General features: G+C 39.4%; 1 protein-coding gene across 11 annotated transcripts in view; it reads left to right on the top strand.

Annotated features, from left to right (window-relative positions):
• Positions 1–12,441, top strand: part of NTNG1 (netrin G1) — a 229,726-nt gene extending 217,285 nt beyond the window's left edge. For all 11 annotated transcript variants that reach the window (XM_082227890.1, XM_082227886.1, XM_082227892.1 and 8 more), the window contains one exon: positions 11,106–12,441. In XM_082227890.1, the coding sequence (XP_082084016.1) occupies positions 11,106–11,303 (198 nt within the window). In that variant the 3' untranslated portion in view covers positions 11,304–12,441. The remainder of the gene's footprint in view (positions 1–11,105) is intronic.
• Positions 12,442–13,659: the final 1,218 nt, after the last annotated feature.

Raw genomic sequence — 13,659 nt, 5'->3', positions numbered from 1 at the left:
AAATGTATAAATCTTAAATACCATGTCATAATTTAAAGAGGTATGAGTGGGAGGCATTCCAATAGAGAGATTATTTATTTTCACCTTATATTTTACAGTGCTGGCACAGTGACGTAGCAATAAATAATCTGCCTTTTTCAACACATAAAGCAAATAGGGGGTACATGCCTCATAACTAATATAAATCCTGATATTTTCTTTCCACTTGTTAGCTTGGCTCATAAAAGTAATATTATAATTTTACTCTACTTTGCAACCTCCACAGATAATTCTTCGGAGTTTGTCAATCCAAGCCTTGCTTCCATCTCCATACAAATCTGAGGGTTTGAAAAGTGACATATTGTTCTGTGGAGATCACCCCCTAAACTTGCATTCATCCGCAAGTAAAGCAACACAGGATGTATTTCACAAGGCCTTCTGCCTATATCACCATAACCACATTTGGAAGCCCTGATCCCTATGGAGAAGGCCAAGAATGCAGTCCTTTCCTCCTAGCTGGAAGCAAGGGTTACAGCCAGATATAAAGAGCTTGCACATGTGGCTCTGCCATATTCTTATTATCCATTCATTTATTCATGAAATGTATTTATTAAATTTATATTCCTCCCTTCAAACCCAGAGTAGTGCATGACAAAATATATATAATATGGAGATCACAAAACAACAATTATAAATTGGATATTTATTTATTTATCCCTTCACTTAATTTTTCATTTGTGCCACGTTCTGCTCTTGTAACTGGTGTTCTACTGCTGTTAGTTAGGTTTCCCCCCAGAAAGCATAACATTTAAAATAATTGATAACCTATTCAATTTCAAGCCATAATGTGGAAACGTGGCCTCTTTGCTACTACTCAGCTCGTGTCAATATATCAAGTAAAATCCCAACTTGTGTGATTTACCATGGGGTGGGGGAGGGAAATCTAAAACGGAATTTGCACAAATTGTCAAAACAATAAATTGTCATTTTGTTGAAAGCCAAAGCAATATTAAAAATAGGACCAGCTTCTACTGCTCCCCCCCCCCATGCACAACACTAAAGTGAAGCAGTAATTAAAGTTTTTAATTGGCATGGATAATCCAGACAGAAATCTAATATCTTTCTCATTGTGAGGAAATTCAAATCCAAAGGATTCTCTTTTAGCTACCCAAATGTAGAATAATTCTTTTCAAAGCATTTCCATAAGCATTTTGCTATGCACAGCGGGTATCTCGCACAAAAATTTACATAACAGACTTGACTTACCTCTTTGGATCCATTCTAATCTACTTATTAAAATGTGTAGGGCAGTATTTTTCTTCCCTGACAAAAAAACTGGAGTGTACATATATAGCTCAGCCAGAACAAATTTCCCTTTTAAGTCAAGCATACAATTTTCAAATGTGGCATTAGACAAGAGTCTGTACGGAAACCCACCGTATTGCTCAGTAACCCTCTAGTCACATCCCAATGCAAGGTTTCCATAAAAGAGCTGTGCTCCAGTATTATCTGCACACTTTTTAATAATTCAGAAGATGGGGAATTGTATAGCTATAATCCAGAGTCCAACGTATTTTCCAAAGGTCCCTATAAACTCTCATTGCCAACTGTGGTGGTTTATACTGTGTACTGAATGCTTTTTTTCCTCTTCTGTGGTAAACAGTGCACCCAAGTTGCATACATAAGGCAATATTTAATATTCACATACTATGGAGGCAGCTTACTGAGAGCTGATCCTGAAATGAAGGTGGCAGAACAGCCATTTTATGGATAGCTGTGAGATAGATTTCACATTTTTCACAAGCCCAAACCCTGCTTATGAGACTAGCTGAAAGAAACCACCTCACTAATTGAATTCTTGGGAAATGAATAATTACTGATGAGAACAAAAGCTTTCATCAAAAGTCTATTGTTTTATGTAGTTTTGAATCCATTTCAGAATTTTCTACACACACACACACACACACACACACTTTACAGTCCTTGAGAAATATACATATTGTCATTGCCCTCACTTGCTTTAACTGACTTTAGTTCCCTTGAGTGATCATCATTTGGTCATATATCTTTATAGCATCATAACCTAATTACATCCACTATATCAAGGGTGAAGAACTGGATTTGTCCAGCAGGACAAGTCCGAAAAGTGAACAATGCCTCTCACCTGTGAATCACCTCACAGTTGGGTATGTGTAACCTGGTAAAGAGAAGACTGAAAGGTGATTTCATAGCCATCTTAAAATATACATGAAGGGCTGTCACATAGAAGATGGAGCAAGCTTCTTTTCTCCTGCTCCAGAGGGATCCAAACCAATGGATCCAAATTGCAGGAAATGAGATTCTAACTAAACATCAGAAGAACTTTCTGACAGCAAGAGCTGGCAGCTGGCAGTGGAACAGACTACCTTGGAGAGTGTAGAATCTATTTCCTTGGAGGTTCTTTTTAAAACAGAAGTTGGATGGCTATCTGTCAGGGATTCTTTAGTTGCAATTCCTGCATTGCAGTACCAAGTGGGACCCAGAGAATGAGCTAAGTAGTGCTGGCAATAGGCCCTTCCAAGACCTGAGGCAAGTGCCCAACTATGCCAACCTCTGGTGCCAGGGGTAGGAAAGGAGGAGTGTGTTCTTGGGGCAGGGAGTTGGTGGGTGGGGCTTCTGAAGAGTAGAGGCAGTGGGGTGGGCAGATGGAAACCAGAAGAGAATTTTGATCGAAACCATAAAATTATTTATTATTATTATTATTATTATTATTATTAATACCCTGCCCATCTGGCTGGGTTTCCCCAGCTACTCTAGGTGGCTCCCAACAGAATTAATAATAATAATAATAATAATAATAAAGCAATAAAACATCAGACATTAAAAGAATGTAGAGGCATATAAGATTCATTTCTCCCTTTCAAACATACCAAGCACTCCAAGCCACTGCCGTTCCTACTAGAAAGACTTCGTCTTCAGGTCTGGTTGCATACTCCTGACTCTCTTAAGGCTGCCCAAGGCTCTGTGTTATGACATGTGGCTTTCCTCCATCAAAAAAAATTAGGTTGTCAGTACCTCCGGGGAAGAAGAATCTACATTTTCATGCAGACTGTTACTGCATACTTGGTACAGATTTTCATATATAGATACATGTAATGTCCAACCTAAAGCTGAACAGGAAAACATTTGCTCTCCTTCACTGTGGGAGTCTTTTATCGCATTTGAATACTACTATGTTCCCTTCATTTTCTTATCTCTAAGCCGTATGCGCACAGTTCCTTTGGCCTTTCATTACCAGCCTCATGCTTTTGAACTTCATTATCACATTTACAGCTTTCCCCAGTCTTCAACCGATTGTACCCCTCAGGTGACTCCAGCAGCTTTGAGGACTGTATTATGAACTGCCTGGTATCCAAAGACAATCAAAAGGATTTATGGCATGGCTGGAGCTGAGGATTCCTTCCCACCCTTAAGAATCTTCTTCCTGAAAGCACTTGATCTAAATCAGACAACTGCACAAGCTTAGTTAACCGCGCCTCCCCTTGCCTAAGAACAACTGGAGGGCTCCATCCCCTCTGGGACAACAGTAATTCTAAAATGCCTAATCCTGGATTTATTTTCAATTTTGTCCGTTTTAGAAAGCAATCTCTTGTTATCCTCTATCAGGCCTGTCAAAACGACTCTATGATGTGAGATTATTATCTCTGTCTGGAGAGAGTGCCCACTTATTCTTTTGTGCAGTGCTGGATATTGTTCCTTTACTCTTTTACCTTTTCTGTTATTTCAAAGTCCTTGGTAGCTGCATTTCTACTGTTGCACACCTCTGGAACCGATTGTATGATTTCATAACATTTTTGAGCATAGGAGATACAGAATAGTTTTAAGTCTATTTCTCTATACCCCTGGTCTCAAAAGACCCTTCCTTCCTTCCTTCCTTCCTTCCTTCCTTCCTTCCTTCCTTCCTTCCTTCCTTCAACATATTAGGAAGTGTTACATTGCCCATATGCAAACATTCTGAATGAGAAAATCCAAACATAAGTTTCTGCTTCCCATATTTTCATGGAGCAGAGTCTATATAAATTACTGCAGTCCTGATCCTATTCCATAGTTTAGCCCAAAATTGGGTCTTCATCATCATCAAACATGGCACCACTGCCTTACTCTTCAGAAGCCGATGGATCCTGATCAGAAACTGGCTTAAAACAACTTGCTATGCCAACAACTGTAAGATTTTTGGGTTTTTTAAAAAAAAACTCATTCTCCAGAGATCTAGTATAAGTTCAAATAAATATTTACAGAGGGTCATTAAGTGTGATGCTTTGAAAATAATCTGATTTAATTCACTGGGACTTATTCCAAATTAAGTGTGCATAGCCCCAGGCTACAGTCCTATGAATATTTACTTGGGGATAAGACCACTGAATGCATTGGGATTTACTTTTGAGTAAACACATGTAGGATCGAGTTATTATTCAGCAATGAGTTGCCTTTGGGCAATGTTGTTAACTTGTTTTTATTATTTTAAATCTAACTTCATTTCAAATTAAGTGGGTGGCTACCAAATCCCTTTCAGATGCAATAGTCGAAGATGCTCTGTGGCTGATCTTGATTTTTCTTAAGCACCCACACCCCCCCTTGATATGCAGTTAATTACTTCACCTTCTCAAAGACCATTACTTTCACTTTTTTGTCTCATGGGGGGGGGATATTTCTTTTTCAACCTAGTCTTCATGTTATAATTATTTATTCTTTGCATAGCGTTGGAGTAAGTGGTTGTTTTTCATAGCAGCATATAGCTTTCTTTCACATGATTTCACATTGTAAAAATAGGAAAAATGATATAATGTTAGTATATATATACTAATCCACTGAATGAGTGTCACTTTTTAGAAGATCTACTGCTGTGCCAGAGATCAAAAGCTGTTACATTCATTTTCCAGTCCATATTGTTGGAATCGTGACTTCATTCAAAATCTGGGCTGGGAAAACCTTAGATGAAATGTTAAGAAACATGAAAAGCCTGCAATCAGCAGCACCTAAATATAGTATACTGACTCTTGTAGTCTTTAATAGGGTCATCCATTATGCTATAATGATTATAGGGTGTCTGCCTTGAGTGGCTCCTTTCCCTTCAGTCTTAACACTTTGGGTCAGTCTCAAATGCCACCTTTTCTCAGCTGCTTCAGCATTAATCAGCCACCAAGTGGAAGAAATGGCTGCTTTTCCCAGGAGGCCACTAGCAATTGCATCCCAGATCTCCCATTGCCAAAATGTGGAAATCCATCAGTCCCAGCTATTAAGTGCTAATGAGAGCAAGGTTTCTGTGCATTTAATAGCTGTGTGGGAGCAGGGATTTCATCAGGTGATGCTTGTCTCACTTGTAGATGACAAACTGCCACCTTTCTATGCAACTGTGAAAGTACACCAGCACAGTGTGCTTCTTTGCATCTTCCCCTTATTGGAGTTCATACAGGTGATGGCTTGCACCACTCTCTATTACTGGTATTCAGTATTTTATATTTATTCAATACGTTATTAACAGTAATCAGCTTTTGTCATGTGATGGTGAGACCTTTGTTCTTGAATCCTGTTTTAGGTACCTAAAAAACATGAAAGCTACTTCTGACCTATCTGGGCCCCATATGAAGCTGTGGCATCCCCAGACACTCTGGGTTCTCCAGTGGTGTACTATACATCTCAGTTCCATCACCTCCCTGTTAGTGAAAAAGATTCACATGCCCCAGAACGCTGTTCTCTTCCCCTTTTTTTGCTAGATTTGCAGTTATTAATGACACTGGGATTAGAAAACAAATGGCTTCTTGTGAATCTATACTGCCATTTTCTAACACGTGAACTTGTGCTACAGTGTTGTGATTATGCCTCTGAAGTTGTTGTGTTTGCTAATCTGCCATGAACCGGTCATAGTTGGAAGCTAGCTACTATGGGTCCTACCCAATGTCCATTTATTTAAATACTGCTTCTGTCTGATGGTGTGAGTGAAAGCAATTTGTGTGGCAGAACAGTCATCAAGGAAGAAATAAATTTGTGGCTAGCCAAAGGTTGAAGGGTATAGGTGACTCGCCAGCTTCACTCAAACATCAAAGATAAAGAATAGAGATGAGCTGGATATGATTTGCTTAACAAACATTGTCATTTGCAGCCAAGCAAAGGTAGGTAAAGGTATCTTATTGCAGCCAAGCAATAAGATAATGAGTGCATGAAACTACACACACACACAATGCATACAAACCAATGCATAAAACACCCCCTTCAAGGTGTTTTACATAAGGATTTGCCTTCACTTTTTTAGCTTGCATGTCATACCATGGGTCAAGCTACTAGTATCCTTTCTATATAGCCCTCTAAGTGTTTAGGACAGGGCATACCAAGAGTTAGAGCATCACAAAACATATCACTACACCGCAGTTGAAAAAGCAGAAGTATCAGCGCAAATGATTAAAATGGAGCTGCCAGTAATTTCATCATAGACTTTATAAAATGCTGCAGTTACTGTGGGATGGAAACCATAGGCGTAGACAGGGATCATTCACTCTTAAACACTCAAATGTTTTGCAAATAAAAATAAACCCAAACAATAATTATTAGTTATGAGATAGGCACACTTAAGGAAATGTCTCAATTAGCATTCAACGTCTAGATATTAAGAGCTCATCTGGTGTTTAAGAGGGGCATTTACTTAACTATTAGTTTGCCATTTAATTATTTAAGGCTAGTAATGATCAATATCCATGCTATTGCATTGATACTCCATGCCTGACATTGCCCAGTTTAGAAAGAAACAAAGAAACACCAAACCACAGCTGCCCTTTTCAAATATGCCGAATCTTTTAAGGGACTTTGCAGCTGGATTTTTCTACAAAAGTTTTATTTATTTCAAGCCAAATGAACTGAAAGATCATATGTGAATATTAGATATAAGCAGCATAGTCTGCAACCTTACACACACTTAAGTCCTATAAATGTCTACTCCAAAATAGTCTCATTGGGTCAGTGGAACTATACCTCTTATGGTAAGTGTTCATAGGATTACAGCCTTGCTGAGGATATAGACTGTAAGGAATAATAATCGCTGATCATGTGACTGCAGTGCAAAGCAGTCATGTGCAGACAAATCATTTATCAACAACACAAATCTTCATTCTCTCCTCAGAGGCATTGCTTTTCAGTGCTGTTGGAAATGCATCACTTTACATCCAGCACCACAAACAGAAATAGAACTCAACATATGCTATGGTATTCACTGGAGTCAATTTATTAATTTAGATGCTAATCAAAGGATTATATACATATTTGAGTGAACCAGTCTAAAGATTTCCAAACAAATGTGGAAATTCACAAAATATAATCTTGCTATGAGTATCTAAGAAAAAGTCTAGTTCCTTATTCTGCATTTATTTCTTCTGTTGCTGCTTGCAATCTTTTCCCAGACTTGAAATCTCATCAGACTTGCTTTATGGTTTATTATTTCTCTTGGTTTATATCTGCAATATAAATATGCCCAATTAGGCTCGTCTAGTGTGCTATATTAAAGAAGACTAAAATGCAGACATATGGTCATCATCATCACAATTCCCTGAGCAAGCAGCATTTATAATGGCTTAATATGCAGTTGTGACATTTACAGATCAGAAACTGTGGATGCATTTCAGTGTTGTGTCAATGGGTCATAAAAAATACATTAGCACTGTAAAAGGAATCACACAGGAAGGTGACGAAGGAAGAACATGTTTAGATGCTGCCTGTTGGTTGCCCTCCTGTTAATTATGGCACGGTATGCTGGAGAGGAAGTGAAAGAGCATTATTATTCAACGCATTTGCATGAACAGAATTAGAAGTCAACTGTGCATCGGGAACAAAGGGCATGCTTTATAAGCAACTGTAAGGGAAGCAATTCCACCAAGAACTACTTGTTGCTGCAACCGCTGTTGATTTGAATAGAGCAAACACATGAAACTTCCTTATTTTTCTGTCAGGGTTTGGTCCATCCTGCCCAGTGCTGGCAGCAGCTCTCCTAGGTCCTACTCAGGTCTGCTCCCTGAGATTGTTCTAACTAGAAATGGAGTCTTGGATTGAACCTGAGAACTTCTGCCTAAACAACATGCATTGAATTACTGAGCTGCTGCCTTCCCCTGATAAAGAAGGCTATGAGGGATTTATTTGATTGGTACTTTGAGTGTTTAAACTCCTTTTAGAATATCTCTATCATAAAAGAAGAAGGATTAGCAAGAGATTGGACAGAGGATGCATGCTGGGTGGGTGGGTGGAAGGAAGAGAATGTATGGATAGGAAGAAATGTTTTAAAATGTGACATATGTACTTCTCGGTTAATTGTCTGTGGCTAGTAGTCACTTTGGTGTTGTTGTTGTTTTAAAAAGGGAGACATTTGTCCTATTTCTTTCTGTATTCACTTGCTTATGAGATTCCCCAGAAGCATGCTCCCATTGCTCTGCTATTTCCTCCTCGTGCTTTCAGCTTACCTTCCACAGATACGTTTGCTCAGTGTAATGGCATCATGTCTCATATTGGTATTTTGCTTTGGGCAACTAAGTGTTGCCTTTTTGTTAATGCACAAGTTTTGTCCTGTTTGCTGCAAATATCATCATTGTATATAAACATGACTATTAATAATTCCAGTTCAATAATAATAATGACAACATATAGAGACTTTGTTCAGACAGTAATGCTTCCCTTTGCTATGCCCTGTCTGTCAGGAAAACTGCACCTTAAGGCACTCCAAAGGCAGGGCTGGCCCTAAGGCAATTGCCTCAGGCAGCAGGATCCACAGGGACAACAGATCCTGATACCAATGTTCACTCACCCCTTCTTCCCTGGGGTGGTGCCATTTTGTGTTTCGCCTCAGGGGCCAAAATGTCTTGGGCTGGCCCTGTCCAAAGGTATAAAATTACTTGGATACTGAATAACTGTGAGCCTGCAATCTGACAACAAATTAAGTAGGCATTGATCCAAAAAAATCCCCATTGTATTTGTGTCTGTGTAACTGGGCACTTGAGCCCTGGTTAAGCATTCACCCAAATGCTTGTGTGGGTAGAAGTGGAGAGAGGTGGCAGTGCTTCTGGACATGCTGCCTTCACTTCAGAACTTCCTGCATTTGGAAGTTCTGAGCATGCTTAGCATCCCCCTTCAGGCCCCTCCTCTCCACACAATGAGGTCTGAAATGCAGCTGGTCCACATGGGAAGGTTGGGATCAGGACTTGCATGCTCACCCCTGCCCTGCCTGCCCTCTTTAAGTGCACGCGTGTTCACTCCGAAAGCCTGGAGAAAGCTAATATTGATAGCACAATCCTATGCATGTGTATTCAGAAGTAACTCCCACTGTGTTAATCTGGGCTTACTCCCATTTAGGGTGCATAGGATTGCCGCTTAAAGCTTTTGGCTTCCATCCAAGAAAGTCATTTACATGCAAGTAATACTTGGAATTTATATAGACACTCAAAAGAGTTGCGTAGAAGTCAAGGGAAGAAATCAGTTGAGTTAAAGGAGTAGGCACTGCTGCAGAGAAATATTCAAAGATCCTGTTATGTGCCTGTGATTGAGTTTATTTGAGCCAGGTTCACTGTCTCCAGTAATTCAAAGTGGACTGGTGTATTTTGCCATCTCACAACAAAAAACTAATGTGAGCATGGTAAACATAATGGGTTGGATCCAACAATGCCCTTCTACCTACAGAGGGAGGCTTCTACTAACAGAATGGCTATTTCACATAGCACACAGAAGGTTTGTATGAGAAAGATGAAGCAAAGAGCACAATCCTAACCATTTCTACTCAGAAGCCAGTCCTGTTGAAAGCAGTGGGGCTTGCTTCCAGGTAAATGAGGTTAGGATTGCAGCGTAAAACCAGAATTGTTATTCTTTTGGTGCAGCATCAAATTCAACCTCTTTCACAAGCTGGGGAACTGCTATAGAACCTACCAATTTATAGCGCCACATGTATTTGCATAAAAGTGCTGTGTGTTATTTTCCTTCCACTCACTGTTCTTTGAATCTCAGCTCTATAGTTTGGATTCAAAGCAATGATTACCAACGTATATACAGATTTTGGAAACACACAGAGCCACCTGTTACATAGAACTGTATGCCTGGTTTTCCATTATTCGCATAATTATTTATATCTTTTGAGTGTCGGTTACATGCACCCAGGAAGACTTCTGCATGGGCATCTCATCAGGGTTATGCCACAGTATAATTTTAGCGCTGAATTGGTGGTGTGATCTTTGGGCATATTCACATAGCTTTCAAGTCACATTCAGAACATTCATGAAGCATAGATCTCCCAAGACTGTACCACCACTGTAGGTGGGGCAATAGCGTTTTCCTTCATGTGGAAAAGTGGCATATCAGGGAATGAGTTGGACTAGTAACCTTTTCTCTAACATGTTAAGTTTTCTGGAAGGGAATGCTCAGACATGTGATCCTACACCTGCTGTCTGTAGTGGAACAGTCCCAGAAAGTCTATACAGTACTGTAATTTTTTCTGAATGCATAGCTTGGATAAATCTACACAATACACAAGTGCAAAATTCCACAGTCTAAAATGGTCTAGGTTTTCCTCTTTGACCATTGCACTTAAGCAGATTGCCATAGGCTGGTGGACAGCATGTCTGGATTTCTTATGTTCCCCATAGTCTTGTGTGTGTTCTATCCTGCACACCAGAGTCTGTGGTAACCCTGGTAACATGAACATGGGAAGGTAATTTAAGCCTTCAGCTGGGAGCTGTAACACAGGTTGGTTTATACACAAGCTGGAAAACCAGCACATTCAGTGTGCATAACTGCTGGCTGTGGGGGGGGGGGGCAAGCACTTAACTGCTTATAGGCTGCATATATAAAGCTAACCCTTTCAGGGAGGTGAGGGGATGAAGTCACAGAGATTCACGACCAAAGAGGCAGGCCCACACTCAGGCCAAGTTCTTCAGTACATTTGCTGGTGAGTAATTACCATGGGTTTAGCAAATCTACTCACAAGTAAATGCACCGAGTACTGAAATTATCGGAGTTTAGGGGTGGGCGGGTTGAACAACCAATGCTTTTATTTTTATTTTTCCTAGCTGCTTGTCATAACCAAGTCACATATACTGATTATGCTTTTCTCTTTCTACTCCTTGCAGCAAACGTATGTGACAATGAACTTCAGATTTGCCAGAATGGGGGAACGTGCCACAACAACGTCCGCTGCCAGTGCCCCGCAGCCTACACTGGTGTGTTGTGTGAGAAGCGGAGTTGCGAAGTGGACCCAGACGGTTGCAGTCAAAGCTCTGCGCAAGGGGCAATATCATTACCACGTGTTATACTCCTATTACCACTGATTGCTCCATTAGGATTAAGTGGGTTTCTCATATTCTAGGCAACCCAGCTTTGGAGGATCGACTTCAGACTGCTTAAAACAAAAAAAAGAACACGCCACAGGAAATCTGGGGAAAAGAAATTGCAGCAGCAGCAAGCAGATGCTAATAAGTCTTTCAAAAACATAAAAGGGGGGAAACTAAAATCTCCACACATATATAGACTCTATAAAGGCCCAAACGAACTAAGCCATATCTATCCATTGTGGACAACCCAGCGAGTCAAGACTGTTATTTTCTGACTCAAGCTTAAGTCGGCAGCTGCCAATACTATTACTACTAAGTCACAGCTGCAAAAGCTTACACAGGATCGAAAAGGCTTTCGTAACCACCCCCAGACGGAAATACAAAGAAAGAAAGAAAAAAAGAAAGAAACTACAAAACCTTGCTCCTCCAATCTGGTGCGCAACTGTACCTCTTCCCAGTGTGTGGACCAACCAAATAGAGGCAATTCTTTGCTGTCAGTGCATTGTGGGTATAAGGAAATCTGTTTCAAAGCTGCCATATTGGCCTGCTTCAGCCCCTGAAATTCCCTTTCCAACTGTGCTTTAGTGAACGTTGCTCTGTAACCCTTGTTGGTTGAACGATTTCTTTGTCTGATGTTAGTAAATGCACATGTGTACCAGCTCCCTCCTCAATAAATCTAAAGCCAGTCATACCCTTGTATATTTTAGAAGCACTGCATCAAGTTCATGCAGTGCTGACCTACTGTACAAGAGTGGCTATAGGACAAAAAAAAAGAGTGTATTTATCCTTTTGTATTCAAATGAAGTTATTTTTCTTGACTAACGTAAGACGTAGATTTTTTGTATTATTGCCAATTTGTGTTAACAGACAATTTATTAATGTACTTTAATCCTAATCAGATTAAGGGGGGGAAGTTATTTTTTATTTTCATCCTATTTTTTTCTTTCTTTTTTTTCCTTTGGCTTTTCATTTAATTGTGCAGAGATTTCTCTGTATGGGCAACGTGCTGGCATCAAAGAATATCAGTTTACATATTATAGCAAGTGTAATAAGATTCCACCAAAGGACATTCTAAATGTTTTCTGTTGCTTTAACACTGGAAGATTTAAGAGAATAAAGATTCCTGCGTAAACAATTTCAGGGATTAGTATTGCAATTTCTTAACTGCATTTTACCAGTTTGATGGAATAGAAATTCAAATGCAGAATTGTGCAAACACAATGAGATGGATGTGAAAGAAAACTCCCCAAATGATTCGGAGACAGCAATTATGAGTGGCAAGGCCATGGTAGGTAATGTTTCAGCTGGCAGACAAGCTCAATTCATTTCCTTCAAATCAATTCAGTTTAGCTACAATCATATACCAACTTACTTGGGAGCAAGCCCCATTGGCCTCAATGGGACTTACTTCTGAGTAGGATGCCTAGGATTACAAGTGTCAAAATTATAATTTCTGCTAACTAATTTATTCACAGTAATACGTACAACACATAACATACATGTATCAAAATAACTTTATACAGCTGAAATGAAATCAATGTTCACAATTCATATTTCGATGTTGATTTTTTTTAAGTCAAGCTCCAATATATGAAACTTACAAGTCAAAATATGACATGAAAATTCAGCATTCAAATATTTGGACTGGTTAAATGAATGAAGGTAATATAAAGTACTAAAGTATAAGTAATCTATGCAAAACTGCCAAATACTGATTGCTACTATGTCAGATACAGTCAACTTATCTAATTAATTAACTGTATAGCATGCTTTCAACAAAGAGGTTCCCAGGATAACTGACAAAAGATAAAAGAACAAAATACTATCATAAACAATCAAAATGGTACTAGACTAGCAGTTTCTAGCAGCATTTTTAACAGTTTGAAAAAGCCAAGAAAATGCAAGTTTCATCACTGCAAAGATGAAGGCACTAGGGAAATCCCCTGGGAAGGAATTTCCAAAGGCAGGGTGCCACAACCAAGAAGGCCATATTTCTCTCTCACAGGAGAACCTTTGTAGATACCTTCAGTGCATATACTGGTTGATACGGAATGAAGCACTTGTTGCTGTTTATTGCCATGTGTTAGAAACTATCAAACACTGATTGGTATTGCATGCCAGGTCTCCAGTACTGTTAAACGCAGATGGATACATGTCAGCAACTGACTAGGGCTGAATGCCACTTGTCAGATATCAGATATATTGACTATTGTTGCAAAACCTTTGAGTGCCAGTGCTGAATTTTCAAGTATATGTCAAATATGTGCACATTAATATCCGTGATAAAAAATTCTGAAAGCATTATTACTGGGGCGGGGTGGGGGCATTTTGCTATACACTTAAGCTAAAATAG

This window comes from Podarcis vaucheri, assembly GCF_965113315.1.
Source record: "Podarcis vaucheri genome assembly, chromosome: 6".
In the NCBI taxonomy this organism is placed as follows: Eukaryota; Metazoa; Chordata; class Lepidosauria; order Squamata; family Lacertidae; genus Podarcis; species Podarcis vaucheri.
This window is presented reverse-complemented; position numbering and strand designations above follow the sequence as displayed.